This window comes from Ranitomeya imitator, chromosome 4, assembly GCF_032444005.1.
Source record: "Ranitomeya imitator isolate aRanImi1 chromosome 4, aRanImi1.pri, whole genome shotgun sequence".
NCBI classification, from domain to species: domain Eukaryota; kingdom Metazoa; phylum Chordata; class Amphibia; order Anura; family Dendrobatidae; genus Ranitomeya; species Ranitomeya imitator.
The window spans coordinates 483,432,279-483,454,804 of record NC_091285.1 but is presented as its reverse complement, the minus strand read 5'-3'; the positions used below and the strand labels follow the sequence as shown (position 1 = coordinate 483,454,804).

Below are 22,526 nucleotides of genomic sequence, written 5' to 3'. Positions count from 1 at the left end.
GTAGCCAAAGAGAGAGCACAGTACCAGTCTATCTAAAGCTTTAGAAACAGGGAAGCAAAAAATCTGGATATCCTATTAGAAAAGAAGAGCAGCTGTGCAGAATGTTTTTTGAAGCAGACCTGTCACCTGGACACTGTCATAGTCCAGTGCTTTCTGTTCATGGGGGAAGAGGTCACCCCTACTGCCTGCCGTAGCCATCAATCGCTGTGAAGAGGTCAAGGTGAGACAGGCAGCATACCCTTTATGAATACAGTGGACTCATAACTGGGAGTCCACTATATATTTGAGTGCTTCTAATTGCCAAAAGGCACAATATTTTGTATGCCGTTCAGGCCAGTAGGAGAGAAGATCTGGCCTTTTAATCCCCTAGCTATAATCCCCTTTAATACCCAATTATTGTAGAACAGTGGTGTCTAACCAAAATAGGGAATTTAGATACTGAAAACAATGGAATGACCCAACAGACGTTTTGGCTTCATGCGATTAGATACCTGAGCAGATCCTGTTCACAATCAAATTTAGTAGTGTAGTTCCCATCAGCAAAATTCACAACAAAATAAATAAAATTAAAAACAAGTAATAACCCCCAGTGTGCAATAAACTAGAAGGTGCCACCAGCTGAGGTGCACCTGGTTGATTTTGGAGCTGGCATCAGTGTATTGGAAATTCCGCGTGCCTTTTGTGTAGCCACAGCGACTGACTCTGCTGTTCCGAATGGGAAGTTCTCTAAATTAAGCACATTGTCCGCAGAGGAAGGTGACCATTCGGGGACAAGGAGGCGGCGTGATGTGCATGGTCAGTACAAGGGGAGAAACCGAAGTCCTGGACCATAGGAAAAACATAAGGGTATGTTCCCACGGTCAGTATTAGCACGGCTTTGGAGGCAGGACATGTCTGCTCTGTCCAAAGATCTGCCCCCTTTTGTATGCGCGGTGATTCCGCCTGTGTTCATTGCATCCTATACATTGGACGGCGATATTTATCTTGCGTCTCTGCAAGATAAACTGACATGCTGAGGTCTGGAAAGACGCGCCGCATGTGGGTATAAGCAGGGAAGCCGGAGGCACGTATAGTGGAGATGGGATTTCATAAAATCCCCTCCACTATGCTGTAACATCTGGACGCAGCGTCCAATCCGCAGCGAATACGGACCGTGGAAACATACCCTAACAGGTAATCAGCTCTACAGCAGAACTGGCTAATCAATGATATAGACTGCATTCTAATGATTATAATAGGACACTGACAAAGTGAAAATTCCCCAAAATTTCTTTAACCTTTTCTTGACTGGGCTATTTTCAGGTTTTGGTTGGTTTGTTTGTTAGTTTGAGGCTATGTGCACACGTACAGGTTTTTTCGCGGTTTTTTTTTTCCACGCTAAAAACGCTATAAAAACTCATTAAAAACACATACATTATGCATTCTATCATTTAGAATGCATTCTGCATGTTTTGAGCACATGGATGCGTTTTTTTTCCGCGAAAAAAACGCATCGCGGTAAAAAAAATGAGCATGTTCATTATTTTTGCGGATTTTCTGCGTTTTTCCTGCAGTTCTATGCATTTGGGAAAAAACGCACAAAAAACGCAAAAAAAGCGTCAAAAACGCGGTAAAAATCGCATGCGGATTTCTGGCAGAAATGTCCAGTTTTTGTCAGGAAAATTTCTGCAAGAAATCCTGACGTGTGCACATACCCTTAGTCTTTTCCTCCCTCTCTCAAGAGCCATAACTTTTTTATTTTCCCGTCCACATAGCCATATCAGGGATTTTTTTTCGCGGGACAAGTTGTACTTTTGAATACCATTCATTTTATCATGTGATGCACTGGAAGGCGGGAAAAAAAGTTCTAAGTGTGCTGAAATTGAAAAAAAAAAAAAAAAAAAAAAAAAAAAAAAAGCAATTCCTTCATTGTTTTCTGGGGTTTTATTTACAATGTTCACTATACGATAAAACTGACCTGGCAATGGGATTCTCCAGGTCTATGTTTACACACGAACCAAGCATTTTTTGCTTTATTTAAGTTGTGAAAAAAAAGTTGGAAATTTGAAGAAAAAAACAAAAAAAAAACAAACAACTTTTGCTTTTGAGCCCTTTTCGGAGACCCATAATGTTATTTTTCAGAATCTGGGGCTGTGTGATTGCTTACTTTAGTGCCCTGAGCGGACATTTTTTTTTACTGATATTTTGTCGTAAATATGATGCTTTGATCGCCTTTTATTTCAATGTTGCAGCGACCAAAACCGTAATTCTGACATTTCAATTTTTATTCTCAATAGGCTTTTACAGATCAGGGCAAAGTGAATTTTTTTTTTACATTTTTAAAAAAACTTTTTACTGTATTTAACAGTCCCCTTGGGGGACTTGAAGCTGCGATCATCTGATCGCTTGTTATATACATAGAAGTGCATCAGCATTGCTGCTATATATAGCTAAATCACAGTCTCCTATGAACTAAAGTTACAGGCTGGCTGTCACCAAAGGATCACAATAACAAGGGTCTTCAGCAGACGCCCGGCTGTCAAGGCAACGGATTAGTGCCCCGCATTCACATCTCGGTCGCAGGGAATCGCCCCCTGCCACAGCATGATTAAATGCTGCTGTTAAGGATTGACAGAGGTATTTAACAGGTTAAGAGCTGCGGGTGGAGCTCCGTCCAACTGAGACTGTTAAGGTACCGTCACATTTAGCGATGCTGCAGCGATATAGACAACGATGCCGATCGCTGCAGCGTCGCTGTTTAGTCGTTGTGTGGTCGCTGGAGAGCTGTCACACAGACAGCTCTCCAGCGACCAACGGTGCCGAAGTCCCCGGGTAACCAGGGTAAACATCGGGTTACTAAGTGCAGGGCCGCGCTTAGTAACCCGATGTTTACCCTGGTTACCATTGTAAATGTAAAAAAAAAAAAAAAAAAACACTACATACCCCGGCGTCAGCTTCCCTGCACTGTGTAAGCGCCGGCCGTAAAGCAGAGCGGTGACGTCACCGCTGTGCTCTGCGGCCCTGCGCTTAGTAACCCGATGTTTACCCTGGTTACAAGTGAACACATCGCTGGATCGGTGTCACACACGCCGATTCAGCGATGTCAGCGGGTGATCCAGCGACGAAATAAAGTTCTGGCCTTCTAGCTCCGACCAGCGATGTCACAGCAGGATCCTGACCGCTGCTGCATGTCAAACACAACGATATCGCTATCCAGGACGCTGCAACGTCACGGATCGCTATCGTTATCGTTCTAAAGTTGCTCAGTGTGAAGGTACCTTTAGAGAAAGATGTCAGCTTAGATCAGCCATCATCTGCTGGGAAAGATGTGGACTGGCTAGACTGTGATTAAAGTAGACCTGTCAGCACAACAAACAAAACAATGACGAAAACCTGGCCACTTTAGCCTTGCTGACAGGTCCTCTTTAAAGGGAATCTGCCAGCAGGTATTTGCTATAATCTAAAATTTAAACACAGATTTCAGCAATGAATCTCTTATCAAGCTCCATGGTTTGCTAGCAATGATTGTTTTAGCATCAGGAGATGATCACTGCTGGAACACAGCAGCACATTGCAAGTCTGACACGCCCCCCCCCTGTGATAGGCAGCTCAGGGCCTATAGGTATACGCCCCCAGAGCCTGGTGTGGGCGTGGTTAGCTTTCTCAGCTCTGCTTCATGCTAAATCTAAAAACTCAGCTTACTGGACGCAGCCTTCTGACACAATCAAAATGAAACATCATCGGATTCAGCGTTTCTTTACCTACATCAGACAGCTATTATATAAAGGTAGCAAAAACCTGTTGACAGATTCCCTTTAAGGAACATATTAGGGACTTGCAGATTTGTCAATTTCCTATTTTAACCATTAAAACCTAATGAGTTTTTTTTTTTTCTTTAATTTCGCTACACTGTCATAGAGATATGGTTTTTTTTATTTAGTGCTGATTTTTATTATCTTTACCAGTCACAGTTCACAGGATTCTCCGGGGCTGTGTCTGATTCTCTGGGGACTTTATGGCAGATTTAAAAATAAGAAAACAAAAAAACAACGAATTACTTAGTGGAGCATATGGAATAACATAAGAAAAAAAAAAGGCCACTTGTATCCTGGTGGCAGGTCCTCTTGACTGTCTTAGGGTATGTGCACACGTTCAGGTTTTTTTTGCGTTTTTCGCGATAAAAATGCTTTAAAAATCATTAAAAACGCATGCATTATGCATTTTATCATTTAGAATGCATTCTGCAATTTTTGTGCAGATGTGTTTTTTTTCCGCGAAAAAAATGCATCACGGTAAAAAAAAAAGGAGCATGTTCATTAATTTTGTGTTTTTTTTCGCGTTTTCCCCACTATTCTATACATTTGGAAAAACGCAAAAAAAAAAAAAAACGCATCAAAAACGCAAAAAAAAAGCATGCGGATTTCTGGCAGAAATGTCCGGTTTTTGTCAGGAAAATTTCTGCCAAAAATCCTGACGTGCACATAGCCTAAGGGTATGTTTCCACGTTCAGGAAACGCTGTGTTTTTGACGCTGCGTTGAGCCGCAGCGTAAAAAACGCAGTGTCCAGATGTTACAGCATAGTGGAGGGGATTTAATGAAATCCCGTCTCCACTATGCATTAAAAGACGCATGCGGCAGACCCGCGGAAACGCACATGCGGTGCGTCTTTTAAGAACGCAGCATGTCCTTACATTGCAGAAACAACGCAAGGACAACGCAGATGACCTGCCAGTGACCTCAGGTGCAGATTTGGTCAGGCATAAAACCTGCATAAAACCCTGACCAGATCATGATGCAATCCTGAACGTGGACACATTAGGGTATGTGCACACGTCAGGATTTCTGGCAGAAATTTTCCTGACAAAAACCGGACATTTCTGCCAGAAATCCACATGTGTTTTTTTGCACGTTTTTGATGCGCTTTTTTCTTGTGGTTTTTCCAAATGCATAGAATAGTGGGAAAAACGCAAAAAAAAACACGCAAAATTAATGAACATGCTGCTTTTTTTTTTTACCGCGATGCGTTTTTTTACGGAAAAAAACGCATCATGTGCACAAAAATTGCAGAATGCATTCTAAATGATAGGATGCATATGTCTGCAGTTTCTAATGCGGTTTTATCGCGAAAAAAACTGAACGTGTGCACATACCCCCCCCTTTACAGTCCGCTATCAGTCTCTACAGATCCACCAAGTGATACTCTTTACAAGTGACAATGGAGGTGTGATCAGTTTCAGATCCAATGCTGCTTTCCTGCAGAAGCCAATAACAGAAGGCAGGATGCCGCTTATAGCAGATTGATCTCAAGTTGTCCACTTTTTAAAAAGGGACTGTCAGCATAGAATGACTGTACAAACCAAGTACCGATGCTTGGTGCTTCACTGCAGGGACAATCATTCATACACATCTTCCCATCTGCTTGGTTTCCCTCCATCTCCACCCTTCACTTGCTCTATGAAGCCAGAGCTGTCAATCAAAGAGGGGGTGGGGATAGAGGGAAACAAGCCCATGGCAAGGTGTATATAAAAGGATTGGCCAGTCATTCTGTGCCGACAGAGTCCCTTTAAACTTTTGTCTGCAGCAAATCAGAACCTCTTCATTTAAGTCTATGGGAATAACAGACCACCCACATCTGTCACCATGTTTAGTGGGATAACCCTTTTGGGATGCAAGCAGTTAAAGTATGGAAACATTACTGCTCACATTTGTTAGCATACATCAATTTAGGAAAGAGCAATAAGCCTGGAGTTCAGTTTAGGACAAGGATTCGGTTTAGCTTCTCAGTTTACCCTAATCAGGATTGATAAACTGCAGCAAACCCAGCCGGGTGGGCAAGGTGTTGTGGGCAAGGTGTTGTCGGCACAGGATTTCACCGTTTCAATGTAGAATGCAAGAATCTAATCTTTAAAGGGAATCTGTCACCCCAAAATTGGCCTATAAGCTAAGGCCACCGGCATCAGGGGCTTATCTACAGCATTACAGAATGCTGTAGATAAGCCCCCCGATGTATCCTGAAAGAGGAGAAAAAGAGGTTAGATTATACTCACCCAGGGGCGGTCCCGGTCTGATGGGTGTCGCGGTCCGGTCCCTCCCATCTTCATACAATGTCGTCCTCTTCTTGTCTTCACGATGATGCTCCGGCGCAGGCGTACTTTGTCTGCCCTGTTGAGGGCAAAGCAAAGTACAGCAGTGCGCAGGCGCCGGGAAAGGTGAGAGGCTCGGCGCCTGCGCACTGCAGTACTTTGCTCTGCCCTCAACAGGGCAGACAAAGTACGACTGTGCCGGAGCCACGGCGTGAAGACAAGAAGAGGACGTCATCTTATGAAGATAGGAGGCCCCGGACCGCGACACCCATCGGACCTGACCGCCCCTGGGTGAGTATAATCTAACCTCCTTTTCGCATCTTTCAGGATACATCGGGGCTCATCTACAGCATTACAGAATGCTATAGATAAGCCCCTGATGCTGGTGGCCTTCGTTTATAGGCCAATTTTGGGGCAACAGATTCCCTTTAAAATGCAAACTAAGGTAAACTGTGTGATATCCATCTATCTATGCACCAGATGTCTGGAAATAACGGTCAAACGACATTTGCACCCTTTTTAAATGGAGGCAGATCACTGGAGCAAGGGCTATTTGTTAGTCAGTGACCAAAAAGAAGAATACGGAGGAGGGCAGGAATGCTGGAAGATCAGAGTGTCTGCGCAACTCATTAAAATAAAATTTTAAAGTTGAATTTCTCAAAAGAATTTATAGGAAAAAAAAAAAAGGATTTAATCAGCATTAAAAGAACACATGCTATTAGTTAGGGGTATAAAAAATACAATTCTAAATCCCATTTAAGGCAATGTCATGGATTTCTGTAAAACTCCGCTTAATTAAAGCAGTTATCAATACAATGAAGAAACTTACCAAACGGTTTTCATCGAATACTTCAAAGAGGAGTCTGTGCTTTTTTGGAAACACCTGTCGAAGAATACAGAGGAGTTAGATCTAGTATATATGATTGGCCGCAGCGTGCACTGTGGCGCGGACCCACGTGGTGCAATACACTTCATCTGTATGGGAGCCCCAGGACGCACATACAGCTGCAGCTTTTGCTGGTGTTGGGGGGCTCCGGCCCGGTTGCAGCCATCGTTATGCCACTGGTGAATGGACTGTCATGGAGGTGCTTCCCCAGGTAGGAAATACTGTAATGGCTGCATAGTATAAAACGTCACATCAACATTTCCGCCAGCACATTTATTAATGTGGAAAACCCTTTTAAGGGTCCTTTTATCTTATAATAATATAATCTTTTTTATTTTTATATAGCGCTAACATATTCCGCAGCACTTTACAGTTTGCACACATTATTATCGCTGTCCCAGATGGGGCTCACAATCTAAATTTCCTATCAGTATGTCTTTGGAATGTGGGAGGAAACCGGAGTGCCCGGAGGAAACCCACGCAAACACGGAGAGAACATACAAACTCTTTGCAGATGATGTCCTTAGTGGGGCTTGAACCCAGGACTCCAGCGCTGCAAGGCTGCAGTGCTAACCACTGCGCCACCGTGCCGCCCTTTTAAATGATTATTACCAAGATAGTAAGCTATCTCCTATCCATACAGTAGGGCACCCAGTGATCACAAGCACGGGGCCTTAACCCTGCATTGCCCTGTGTGGAGAGGAGCAGATGTGCTCATGCTCAACCTCCGCTGCATTCACTGTATATGGGACTAGAGGACAGCGCTGTTCCTGACGTTATAGACCGAGCTCTGCAGAGCCCAGATCCCTGGGGCTCCCCGTGATTCCCAGCACCCCATTACTATAAGTGATAGACCATGGCAGAGGCAGTATACGGAATCTCGCAGCTGAAGGTCGCAGTCTCGGCTCCGTCTATTTTAACATGACATTAAAAGAAAAAACTAACAGATATGCCAACTATTTATCAAAAAGGCTTCTGAGGAATGATATGAAAGACACTTTTTATTATCGGCACTTGGTTTTATGCTTTAGGCCAAGAGTGTTTAACATTCTGGAAACAGCATTTGTTACATTTTGAAGTCTTTAGGACCCGCAGGTTCATGTATAACAGGTCATCCTTTCCTAGAGGTGTGTGTACATATGTATGTCTATATACGGTATATATATATATATATATATATATATATATATATATATATATATATATATATATATATATGTGTATGGATATACACACACACACCTCTAGGAAAGGATGACCTGTTATACATGAACCTGCGGGTCCTAAAGACTTCAAAATGTAACAAATGCTGTTTCCAGAATGTTAAACACTCTTGGCCTAAAGCATAAAACCAAGTGCCGATAATAAAAAGTGTCTTTCATATCATTCCTCAGAAGCCTTTTTGATAAATAGTTGGCATATCTGTTAGTTTTTTCTTTTAATGTCATGTTAAAATAGACGGAGCCGAGACTGCGACCTTCAGCTGCGAGATTCCGTATACTGCCTCTGCCATGGTCTATCACTTATAGTAATGGGGTGCTGGGAATCACGGGGAGCCCCAGGGATCTGGGCTCTGCAGAGCTCGGTCTATAACGTCAGGAACAGCGCTGTGCTCTGCTTTCTCCACTAGTCCCATATAGGGTGAATGCAGCGGAGGTCGAGAATCAACGAACGGCATTTAATTTATTTTTTAAAATTGGGGTGCATTATACTACTATGGATGACTATGGAGGTGCATTATACCACTATAGATGACTATGGGGTGCATTATACCACTATGGATGACTATGGGGTGCATTATACCACTGTGGAGGACTATGGAGGTGCATTATACTACTATGGATGACTATGGGGTGCATTATACCACTATAGATGACTATGGGGTGCATTATACCACTATGGATGACTATGGAGGTGCATTATACCACTATGGATGACTATGGGGTGCATTATACTACTATGGATGACTATGGAGGTGCATTATACCACTATGGATGACTATGGGGTGCATTATACCACTATGGAGGACTATGGAGGTGCATTATACTACTATGGATGACTATGGAGGTGCATTATACCACTATAGATGACTATGGAGGTGCATTATACCACTATGGATGACTATGGGGTGCATTATACTACTATGGATGACTATGGAGGTGCATTATACCACTATAGATGACTATGGGGTGCATTATACCACTATGGATGACTATGGGGTGCATTATACCACTATGGATGACTATGGGGTGCATTATACCACTATGGATGACTATGGGGTGCATTATACCACTATGGAGGACTATGGAGGTGCATTATACTACTATGGATGACTATGGAGGTGCATTATACCACTATAGATGACTATGGAGGTGCATTATACCACTATGGATGACTATGGGGTGCATTATACTACTATGGATGACTATGGAGGTGCATTATACCACTATAGATGACTATGGGGTGCATTATACCACTATGGATGACTATGGGGTGCATTATACCACTATGGATGACTATGGGGTGCATTATACCACTATGGATGACTATGGGGTGCATTATACCACTATGGAGGACTATGGAGGTGCATTATACTTTATGGAAGATTATGCGATGTGCATTATACCACTATGGATGATTATGGAGGTGCATTATACCACTATGGATGACTATGGAGGTGCATTATACCACTATGGATGACTATGGGGTGCATTATACCACTATGGATGACTATGGGGTGCATTATACCACTATGGGGTGCATTATACTACTATGGATGACTATGGGGTGCATTATACTACTATGGATGACTATGGGGTGCATTATACTACTATGGATGACTATGGAGGTGCATTATACCACTATGGATGACTATGGGGTGCATTATACCACTATGGATGACTATGGGGTGCATTATACTACTATGGATGACTATGGGGTGCATTATACTACTATGGATAACTATGAGGGTGCATTATACTACTGTGGATGACTATGGGGTGCAATATACTACTATGGATGACTATGGGGTACAATATACTACTATGGATGACTATAGGGGTGCATTATACTACTATGGATGACTATGGGGTGCATTATACTTTATGGAAGATTATGCGATGTGCATTATACTACATGGATGACTATGAGCTGTGAAGTATATTATATGGATAACTATGCGATGCACTAAACTATATGGAGGACTATGGGGGGTGCATTATACTTCTTTGTAGCCCCATGGCTTCTATGTACTCCCCTGGTGAGTATAATCTATTTTCTTCTATACATTGAAGAACAGCAGCAGAACAGGAGACATGTATACCAGGATGGGGAAAGGATGAGGGACATATACACCAGGATGGAGGATGCATTTATATATTTGCCTCCTTCATATGAATAACACTTCACATCAGAAAGCAGTTATTCTATTGGAGGAGATTGATGGACAAGTCAAGTTCATGGGTGTGTGTGTGCGCGTGTGTGTGTGTGTGTGTGTGTGTGTGTGTGTGTGTGTGTGTGTACTACAGTACATCTTTCTCAGACACACACACACACACACACCCCTTATAGCCCTAGACCTTCATTGCTGCAAATACATCAATAGAGGAAATGCCATACAATTATATAGTTAAATAGGTTGAAAAAAAGACCTAGGTCCATCAAGTTCAACCTCAAAATTGTACATTTTGTCACTAATTTAACTATAACCTGCAATGTTACTAACTAGGAAATCATCCAGCCCTTTTTAAAAAGCTGTTATAGTGTCTGCCATTACTACCTTTTGTGGTCGGCATTCCACAGTCTGACTACTCTAACTGTAAAGAACCCTTTCCTATTGTCAGAATTGCCTTTCTTCCACCCGTAAACAAGCCCAACGTTTCCAACCTCTGCTCATATGAGAGGCCTTCCATCCCTTGTAGTATTCTAGTTGCAAGTCTTTGAACCCAATAGTGAGTATAAAGACAGCAGCGGGGTAAAAATAAAAAATAAATTTCCCCAATAATCCAGACCAGACCTATATGGCAGAAGAAAGGAGCCAAATAACGTGTAATATTCCATAAAGAGGAACAAATACTATGAAGTAACAGTTACCGTATATAGGTAAAGACATGTACACAATATCCGGCTACGAGAGTGCAGACTGTGCCCAATGTGATTTCACTTTATGCTTTCCAAAAAAATTAATAAGAAAATGAGCTAAAGATGAGCTCCTAAAATGCTCATCTGAATATCACGATTATACAGTAATTATCATGTGAATCATCAGTGATCAGAGATGTGCTCAACATGCAGCTTGAATTAATTGTGAAATGATGCACTTTGATTTTGTAGGTAAACAGCTTTTATACAAGTAAAACATCATGTCATTAAGAATCAATTAAAAAAAAAACTGTGCTAACAGCATGCCAGTACAGTCATGTCTCAAGCCGAAGCATGCGCTGAGATCTCATCTCCCGAGAACTTGGTGCAGAGATCTCCATCTGTGCATGCACCGCCCCCGGCAGCCATTTTCCCAGAGTCAATCGCATAGTAAACCATGTAAGTGCGGGGGCTCTGGGCTTTCACAAAATGTCGGCAGAGCCCCCGCACCACCGAACACCCCCTCATCCCAACCTGCAGCATCACCCCACTCCTGCCTCCCCCAGCAGCGAACTGGGACCCTGCTTCACTGCAGTCACCACCCTCGGTAAGCAATAAGACGCATGAATTATAAGACGCACTGTCATTTAATTAAAAAATAAATTATTCCTATTGTTCTCCTCCAAATTTGGTGTGTGTCTTATAATCCGGAGTGTCTTATAATCTGCAAAATACGGTATATTTCCTCTGAAGCGCTGAAGTGTTTCATAGAATAATATACCTGGGTGCACATATGCACCCAGGCTGCGACTGACGTTGCCCACGGTTGGGGCAGCATGAACCGCCTGATGGTTTCCCTCCGCTTCTCACTTTGCAGATGCGGGTTACACAATACCATCACTATAATGGGATCTTGTAACACAGCAATATCACATCCTATGTAGCAATCTGTTTCTGACTGAGAGGACTCCAGAATATACTTAGAGGAGTGTGGCGTTCGTAAAATGTAAGCAGAGCCCAACTTCCATGATTTCTATATGTTACTCTAGGTCCATCTCACACCGTGACCTTAGGCCAAAGAATATTTTGCACCTGGTATAAGAATCTGCTTAAAAGGTCTCTGTTCTGAGTCATTTATATCCCATGTTCTCAAACGGAGGCCAGTACGTGTACCAAAGGGGGCACAGGCCGTGCTCCTATGGGGGCAATAAAGCAACAATAAAGAAAATAAGAAAAGCTTTGAAGGTTTTAAAAGCAACTGAAATACTTACTCTGAGCAACATTTCCTCGTTCCATTTTGGATTAAGGCTCTGAAACACACAGAATTAATGGAACATCATGAAAATGTCAGGTAAAAAAAAAAAGCACGGTAAGCACTGTACAATGCTGAGGGAATGTGCACACGTTGTGGATCCGCAGCAGTTTTCCATGCGGTGTACAGTACCATGTAAACCTATGGAAAACCAAAGCTGCAGTGCACATGGTGCGGAAAATACTGCGCGGAAACCGGTTTATTTTCTGCAGAATGTCAATTCTTTGTGCGGATTACACCTATTCCATAATAGGAATCCGCAGGTGTAAAAACGCAGGTGAAATCGGCATAAAATCTGCATAAAATCCGCAATGGAATCCGCAACGTGTGCACATAGCCTAAAAGTTAGGTCTGTAGTCTTTAGTAAATACTAGGTGGAAGCTGGAGGAGGTGGGAGGCCACGACACGGCAATGCGATATTCAAATAGATATGTCATTCATTTCAGAAGCACTATGAGCGCACCTGGCCACAACGTGCTAACCCAGCAGGAGAAAAGGTTTCTGTTTTTTTAATGAGAACAAAACTATTTGAAATCCCTAAATATAAAGCGTGATCAGTTCCTAAAAATGGTATGTGCACACGTCAGGATTTCTTGCAGAAATTTTCCTGACAAAAACCGGACATATATGCCAGAAATCCGCATACGTTTTTTCATGCGTTTTTTGTGCTTTTTTTCCCAAATGCCTAGAATAGCGGGAAAACGCAGAAAATCCGCAAAATTAATCAACATGCTGCTTTTTTTTTTTTTTACCGCGATGCGTTTTTTCCGTGCACAAAACATGCAGAATGCATTCTAAATGATAGGATGCATAATGTATGCCTTTTTATAGCGTTTTTACCGCGAAAAAAACGCGAAAAAACCTGAACATGTGCACATAGCCTAAACGTTCATGTTGCTCACTGAAAGATTATGTTATCCACACCTGAACTTAATCTGCTTCTGTTGTCTCAAAAACTGCCGTTTTAAGTCATGTGCTCTGGGTGTGTCCAAGCATTTCCCTAGACTCCGCCTCCCTGGACTAATTCTTCATCTAGAGCAGCGTTTCCCAAACTCCAGTCCTCCCGGACCCCAACAGGTCATGTTTTCAGGATTTACTTAGTACTGCACAGGTGATGGAAGTGTCAGGAGTAGTGTTGAGCATTCCGATACCGCAAGTATCGGGTATCGGCCGATACTTGCGGTATCGGAATTCCGATACCGAGATCCGATACTTTTGTGGTATCGGGTATCGGATACATAGAGATGTGTAAAATAAAGAATTAAAATAAAAATATTGATATATTTACCTCTCCGGCGGCCCCTGGACTCAGCGCGGGTAACCGGCAGGCTTCGTTGTTCAAAATCAGCGCTTTTAGGACCTGAGAATCACGTCCCGGCTTCTGATTGGTCGCGGGCCGCCCATGTGACCGCCACGCGACCAATCACAAGCCGCTACGTCTTTGAAAGTCATTAACGCGCTCATTTTTAAAAATTGGCCGATACTATCCGATACCGATACTTTCAAGTATCGGACGGTATCGCTCAACACTAGTCAGGAGTTCTCCCACTTGTGTAGCACCATGGAAATCCTGAAAACATGACCTGTTGGGAGCCGTGAGGACTGGCGTTTGGAAAATACTGCTCTAGAGCCATCTTCTGCCGACTGACAAATCACTGGTTGATTGCACAGCCGGTGAGCCGGTCACTCAGTAAATCATGGCTTCTTGGCCATACAAATAGTCTGGAAACTAATTTTATGATCTTAAACCAGATCACCATAGCATACAACAGGCAATAAATAGCACGTACCATATGTCTACTTTATGTCAGTATTTCTCAAACAGAGGAACCAAACCTTTATATTTTTTTTATTCTTTACTTTAGTGCCTATTTAATTCCAGGCAGAGCGGTGGTGCGTCTTGGTAAGCCCCCCTCTCGTCACTCATACCCACCCTTCCCCCAAGAAGTGAGCAGCTCAGGCTACAGGTGTGCACGCATAGACCAGGGAACAGATTCAATAGAAAGCATAGTCCTGTTTCCAAAGCTGAACACCTTTGGGGGTTTTGTATGTAAGCAGATCATTCAGAGTCTGGGAAGATCTCAAACCGTTCAATTACAAAAGGTGTCTCAAGTTAAGAAGTGTGTAAAATTGCTAAGTATGTAAAACCAAGCAACTTTGCGGTTTATCCCTAGTTAAAAAAATCTTTACTACTCAAGAACAGATAGATTTTTTTACTTCATAGATTACTGTTTTTTGGCTAGGTTACCATCCACTCTGCAGTCCCAGCCTTGCGGTAACATAGGTAAGGAGAGCACAGCATGAGCAAGCACCAGGGCCGGACTGGCCATCTGGCAAATGCCAGAAGGGCCTGTCTGGTCATGGGCTGCCTTGTCTGCTATGTTGTTAACAGAATCAGTGTTCTCAAGATACCCATACTGTTAAGAGTTGTGACGGAGCACAAAGTCTCTGACTGTCACTTACTCCAGCAGGCCACGGGCATCAATAGAAATATTGGTCTTGTAGTAAGTCTAGCCTTCCTCCATCCAGGCTTGGGACGGGGACAACATGGGCCTGTGTGATTTCAAATGCCAGAGCTGAATTTCAGCCCCAGTCCGTACCTGGCATGCACCATGCTTTACAGCTTGCGGATCGCTGGAGCTGACCAGCCTTGGTCCACCTGTGCTTTACCCATTCTGCAAAAGCAAATCTGCCTCCGCTGGCAGCCTGGGAGAGCACCAGTTCAGACCGGGTCAAACAGTACTGGAGCACCAACCCAGGAGATGTGCACTCCTGAAGATTCATTTAAAGGCAATCCCTTTAAAAAAAATTCAAACATTAAAAAAAAAGTGATAAAGGTTTAACTTTCTCTTTGTAAGTTCACCAGAAATTTTTTATGTGGACGTTTCTGCTTTAAAGTGATACCATTTTAAAGGCTACACCCTTCATAGTATTCATTACTGTTGTCAGGAAATTTGTTAATCCTTCAGGTTCTTCACAAGGATTAAAGAAAAGTGGAATGAAGAAAACAACAACTTTTTTTCAATAAAAATGTTACTTTAGTGCAAGGGGAAATAGGGGGGAAATGATCTACACAATTTGTAACAACTCCTCCTAATCCCAGAACCACCCCACATGTGGTCAGAAGCTACTGTTATGGCACTCAGCAAGGCTCAAAAAAATGAATGGGTGAAATCTGACTTTTGGAGAACGATATTTTTTGGAATTGATCTTCCATAATGAACTATTTTTGCACCTCCATCCCTCGAGCAGTTCATCTCCCTAGTGTGGCGAGCATTTTGAACCCACAAGTGCTTTATTTAATATAGGATTTTGAAAGCCAAAATGTACATTTATTCCACTAACATATTACTTTATCCCCCAATTATTTTTTTTTTTCTTTGAGGCTTAATAGGAAAATACAGACCACACAATGTTACTTCATTTCTCCCATATGTGGCCACAACCCAAATGTGGTGGAAGATTAATGTTGTGCAAAACAACCGGGTTTGGAAGAGAGAGAGCGATACTTGACTTGTGGAGCACAGATCTTGCTGGAATAGTCCGGGGGTGCATTTCCCGAACTCCACCCTGACATGGCAGAACAACAGGATCCCCCCCCCCCCCCAAAGTACCAGTGTTATAAAATTACATCCTTTTGGGAATTAAGCTACAGGTGTAGTGACTTTTTACCCCATACGTTTTCCAGAAATAAGCAGCAGTGGATGCTGCAGAGTCAAAATTGTGAATACGCCATTTTAGTGGTCAATGCATTGTGCCAAGCTTGTACTTCCGGAGGCACACATCCCACAAATTAACTGGCTTGTACCCACTACAGCAATGCAATAAATATAGAGACCAACTGCAGTTTGGGCACATTGTGGGGCTCAAAAGCTGGCGGTGGTCATTTGACCTTGGGGGGCATGAATTTTGTGAGTTTATTTATTTTATTTTGGGTGGGAGGGGGTTTAGAGGGTGGAACTGCCTCTGCTAGCAGAGGTTGAAGGGTGGAGGAGAAGCCGCCTCTACTGGCAGCCAGGGAGAGCACGCAGTTTTTCAAAACTTTTGACCTACCAGCAATATGGATACCCTCTTATACTGGCTTGACCAATGATGTACACAAGTGGGGACTTATTTTAGAGGAATGAGTTGATGTTTGCATTGGTACCAGTGTGGACCACTTTTAAAGCTCCATTCACATAAACCCTGTGCTCTATGCTGAGTACTACACCATGTTCCAAATTATTATACAAAACTGGATTTACATGTCAAAGATTTAATGGTTTTGTTTTTCAAATAAACGCAATGATGGTATTGTGTCTCAGGGATCAATGGATCACTGAAATGAATCTTAAAAACACATGTGATAATTAGTTTTCCAGGTGATTCTAATTAAAGGAAAACTACTTAAAAATGATGTTCCACATTATTAAGAAGGCCACAGTTTTCAAGTAACATGGGAAAGAAACAGGAGCTCTCTGCTGCCGTAAAGCATCAAATAGTGCAATGCCTAGGTCAAGGGATGACAACATTAAATATTTCCCGAAAACTTAAGCGTGATCATCGTACTGTTAAGAGATTTGTGGCTGAATCTAAGCACAGACGTGTTCGTGCTGATAAAGGCATAATGAGGAAGGTTTCTGCCAGGCAAGTTCATTGGATTAAGAGAGCAGCTGCTAAAAAGCCATTACAAACCAGCAAACCGTTATTTGAAGCTGCTGGTGCCTCTGGAGTCCCTCGAACCTCAAGGTGTAGAATCCTTCAAAGGCTAGCTGTGGTGCATAAACCTACTATTCGGCCACCCCTAAACAGTGTTCACAAGCAGAAACGGTTGCAGTGGGCCCAGACATACATGAAGACTAATTTTCAAACTGTCTTGTTTACTGATGAGTGTCGAGCAACCCTGGATGGTCCAGATGGATGGAGTAGTAGATGGTTGGTGGATGGCCACCATGTCCCAATAAGACTGCGACGTCAGCAAGGAGATGGAGGAGTCATGTTTTGGGCCAGAATCATGGGGAAACAGCTGGTAGGGCCCTTTAAGGTTCCTGAAAGTGTGAAAGTGACCTCTGCAAAGTATATAGAGTTTCTGACTGACAACTTTCTTCCATGGTATAAAAAATAGAAACGTGTCTTCAGGAGCAAATCATCTTCATGCATGACAATGCCCCATCTCATGCTGCAAAGAATACCTCCGAGTCATTGGCTGCTATGGGCATAAAAGGAGATAAACTCATGGTGTGGCCACCATCTTCCCCTGACCTCAACCCTATAGACAGACAACCTTTGGATTATCATCAAGCAAAAGATCTATGAGGGTGGGAGGCAATTCACATCAAAACAGCGGCTCTGGGAAGCTATTCTCACTTCATGCAAAGAAATACAAGCAGAAATTCTCCAAAAACTCACAAGTTCAATAGATGCAAGAATTGTGAAGGTGATATCAAAGAAGGGGTCCTATGTTAACATGTAACTTGGCCTGTTAGGATGTTTTGGAGTTAAATAGCTGTTTTGTTCAGTGAAAGTCACCTCCAATGCTGCAAATTCCACAAATGAGCATTTTAAGTTCTTTAAAACATATCAAATGTATAGAAATTCTACTGTGCCTAATAATTTGGAACAGTGCATTTTGAGTTTTTATTCATTTTGGAGATTATACTGTTATCATTGGGAGGTTTAGTCAATAAAATTCGATGTATACTCTAACGGGTGATAACTTATTAGACTGACTGTCATTTGCACCGACCATTTAGGAAAATCCTAGAAAAATATCATTTGCATAATACCGTATATACTCGAGTATAAGCCAACCCGAGTATAAGCCGACCCCCCCAATTTTGCCACAAAAAACTGGGAAAACTTATTGACTTGAGTATAAGCCTAGGGTGGAAAATGCAGCAGCTACCGGTGAATTTAAAAAATAAAAATAGATGCTCCATACCGTTTCATTATTGCCCCAAAGGAGGTTCCATATAAAGCTGTGCCATATATAATGCTCTGCACCGTTCATTATGGCCCCATAGATGCTCCATATAAAGCTGTGCCCCATATACAATACTCTGCACCGTTCATTATGGCCCCATAGATGCTCCTTGTAAAGCTGTGCCCCATATACAATGCTCTGCACCGTTCATTATGGCCCAATAGATGCTCCTTATAAAGCTGTGCCATATACAATGATCTGCACCGTTCATTATGGCCCCATAGATGCTCCTTATAAAGCTGTGCCATATACAATGATCTGCACCGTTCATTATGGCCCCATAGATGCTCCTTATAAAGCTGTGCCATATACAATGATCTGCACCGTTCATTATCGCCCAATAGATGCTCCTTATAAAGCTGTGCCATATATAACGCTGCTGCTGCAATAAAGAAAAAAAAAAAAACCACATACTCACCTCTCTTGCTTGCAGCTCCTCAGCGTCCCGTCTCGGCGTCTCTCCGCACTGACTGTTCAGGCAGAGGGCGGCGCGCACACTAGTACGTCATCGCGCCCTCTGACCTGACCAGTCAGAGCAAGAGGACGGGAAGACGGAGCGGCGCCCGGCGGGTGGAACGTGGACAGGTAAATATAAAATACTCACCTAGTCCTGGCGCTCCTGATGCTGCCCCTGCCTGTCACACTGTCTTCGGGTGCCGCAGCCTCTTCCTCTGTCAGCGGTCACTGGCACCTATGGGAGTGGAGTCCATATTCATAAGTTTAATGAGCGGTCCCAAGTGACCGCAGAACAGGGGAAGAGCTGCGCCACCCGAAGACAGTGTGACAGGCAGGGGCAGCGTCAGGAGCGCTGGGACTAGGTGAGTATGCGACAATCCTCTCTCCCCCCTCACCCGCCGACCCTGCCGCTGACCGTGACTCGAGTATAAGCTGAGAGGGGCACTTTCAGCCCCAAAATTTGGGCTGAAAATCTTGGCTTATACTCGAGTGTATACGGTAATTTGGAATATGGCGTAGTCATGAGTGAATGTGCTCGGCTAAGGTATCATCCGAGCATGCTTATATGCCAACAGTGTGTCTTCTGCGTGCTTGAAAAATATGTTCGAGTCCCGCTGCATGTCTCGCGGCTGTTACGCAGCTGCAACACATGCAGGGATTGCCTAACAGCCGTGAAACATGCAGGAGAACACTAACATTTTTCAAGCATACGGAAAACCATCTGTTCGCACACACGCATGCTTGGACGACACCTTATCCGAGCACATTCGCTCATCACTACTGAGCACTTATGCTTAAGATTCCATCTAAATCCCTGAAAAATGTTATTTAAACAGAACCGTTGATGGAACCGGTCACTATAAAGAATCAGATGGTGTCAGTTTTGAATCCATATGGCCTCTGTTCCAACAGTTACCATGTTTTTCAGGCATGCACAAAAACCTGAAAATGTCCACAAAGAGTTTAAAGTGATTCCATCTACATCTTGTTAAATGGTGGCAATTGCAGGGGCTTTGTTTGAGTCACATTTTTGAGGGCTTAGATTGAAACATTGACGGAAGGCCTTATTCAGACATCCATGAGTCAATAACATGTCCTGTGTTATTCACAGATAGAACATGTAATCTTTATAGTCTTTGGTGCTGTGTTTTTTGGCAATCAAGTGATTGGCAAAGAAAATCAGAGACGTGACAGTCATTTTTTCATCAGAGTCATGGACCAAAATGAGCCATACAAGTTTAACCTCTTAGTGACCAAGCCAATTTTTACAATTCTGACCAGTGTCACGTTATGAGGTTATAGCTCTGGAACGCTCCTCCAATGGATCCCAATTATTCTGAGACTTTTTTTCGCGACATATTGTACTTTATGCTAATTGTGAAATTTCTTCGATATAACTTGAGTTTATTTATGAAAAAAATGGAAATTTGGCAAAAATTTTGCAATTATCAAACTTATTTTTGTGCCCTTAAATCAGAGTTATGTCAACTTTACAAACGCACACTTTTGGAAACAATTTTTTTTTTGTTAGGACGATATAAGGGTTAAAAGTTGACCAGCGATTTCTCATTTTTCCAACATTTACAAAATTATTTTTTTTAAAACATTAAAGAAATCCTTCAAGTGCTTCACGAGAACTAAAGAAATGTGGAAGGTAAAAACGAACATTTTACTTTTTTCACAAAAAATTTACTTTAGCCCCACACACTTATTCTCACAAGGGTATTAGCAGAAATTGCACAACAATTTTTTTTAGTCCATTTTCTCCTGAGTATGTCAATACCCCATATGTGGAGGAAGCCCACTGCTTGGTTGCATGGCAGAGCTCGGAAAGGAGGCAGCACCGTTTGAGATTTTGAATGCAAAATTGGCTGGAATTGATGGCGGGCACCATGTCGCAGTTGGAGAGCCCCTGATGTGCCTAAACAGTGGAAACCACACCCCTCAAAGATTTTATCCAGGAGTATAGTGAGCATTTTGAACCCACAGGTACATCACAGAATTTGATAATATTAGGTTGTCATATTGAATATGTCATCATTTGTGCTGCGTGCAAGTGCTCGCTACTCCAGTTTGCATCGGGTGCTCGGATATGCACCGAATATCGCAACCCTAGCACAACCCCAACACAACCCCAAACCCCAACACAACCCCAACCCTAACTGCAAAGAAAGGAAAACAATGTTTTTTAATTGTATTATTTTTATATAACTAAGGGGGTGACAAATGGAGGGTTTGATTTACTTTTTTTAATTTTGATAACTGTGAAAAACCCTACCATAGTGATCAAAATGAACCAATAGGAAAAATCTTCTATTGTTGCCGGGTACAAGTTTGCAGATCTTGGAGGGCGCACTGAGCAAGCGCCGGCCATTTTCTTCCAGGAAGAAGACATAGGGGGCTGGGGACAGAGCAGCAGGGCCCGGGGATGGCAGAGGTACCAGGGAGGGGTTTCAAGGGACCCCATTTTTCTCTCCTCTGGTATGCTAGATCATGTCAGAGGATAAATTAATTGTAACTCAGGCTTTCATTTTGGGATTGCCGTTATTCGGTGAATAACGGCGATCAGGTGACAGGGGATCATAAAAACCATGCCTGATCATATTCTGCAGGATCTCAGCTTACCCCCGGTAGCCGAGACCCCAAAGATTTTCTGGCGCTGGGGGTGCTACACCCTTATTTCTTAGCGGCACATAGGAATATGTGAGCCTTCCTGCTGCTGTTTAAAGACGTATTGGCAGTCGTTAAGAGGTTAAAAGTCCATAATCATGGCATCAGAGTGCAGTCCGTGCGCGGTTTGTGATTAACATTGTAACGGATAGGAGAACTTTTAGCTTTTTTCCTCCATCAGTGAAAAATCACTTATTAAACATTGATGGGAAAATCTGAAGAAAATCAGATGTAAAATACTGATGAACAATGGCCCATGTTTTTAAATACTAGACAAATCATGAAAGTTTAAATGAGGCCTAAAGGCTTGTTAACAGATAATAAAATGAATTATAATGCAATCATAACTCACGACTAGCAAACTATGCCAGACAAATGTTTATACAGGACGAGAATCGTAAAAAAAAAAAAAAAAAAAAGTTACATTATAAAATTGACCATCATGCGCTGTTCACACACACAGTATCACCATCATTAACCATGGGTCTTAATCAATGAATATGACAAATTATGGGCTAGTGTAAATGAATAAAAAAAGCAGAGAGTCGCACAGATCCCTCTAACTTCTTGGTTACACAGCCAAAATCCCCGTCAGGGAGAATCACTGACTGGCTGTCGCACATATATTATAACAGGCCCGGAGACGTATAGCTTCATACTGAAAAATGCCTAAATTTCAGGGTTGAACAACACTATATGCCTTGAGAAATAGGTGGGTTTATAAAAAAATAAAGGGGGGACATATCAGAAATTTTAAGATAAATGGACACCATGGCTGGATAGATCAAATCTACCCCCCCGTCCCCCCCCCCCCATCTTTTGAGTAATCTAGAGTACTATTACAAATGTTTTGAACTATGAGCAAAACTGATGATATATTTATGAAGAGCCTCACAGAATAATGTTATCATAAGTGCCTTTACTGATGGCATGTTTTTATGTATTCACAAATGTTTACATGGCTATCTTTGTATTCTATCATCCACAGCAGCATATGGATATTTGAGTGGTGGTGGGTGGATAAGGTCTGGGTTGTAATTGTATTACTGTATTTTTAAAAAAATAATCTGGATTAAATTAAAAAATGCAGATAAAGCG

General features: G+C 42.5%; 1 protein-coding gene across 2 annotated transcripts in view; it reads right to left on the bottom strand.

Annotated features, from left to right (window-relative positions):
- The window catches only part of NEDD4 (NEDD4 E3 ubiquitin protein ligase), a 206,091-nt gene that overhangs the window by 123,467 nt on the left and 60,098 nt on the right, over positions 1 to 22,526 (bottom strand). For both annotated transcript variants that reach the window (XM_069765948.1, XM_069765950.1), the window contains exons 4-5: positions 12,300 to 12,338; positions 6,892 to 6,945 (exon numbers count right to left, since the gene is read on the bottom strand). In XM_069765948.1, the coding sequence (XP_069622049.1) occupies positions 6,892 to 6,945; positions 12,300 to 12,338 (93 nt within the window). The remainder of the gene's footprint in view (positions 1 to 6,891; positions 6,946 to 12,299; positions 12,339 to 22,526) is intronic.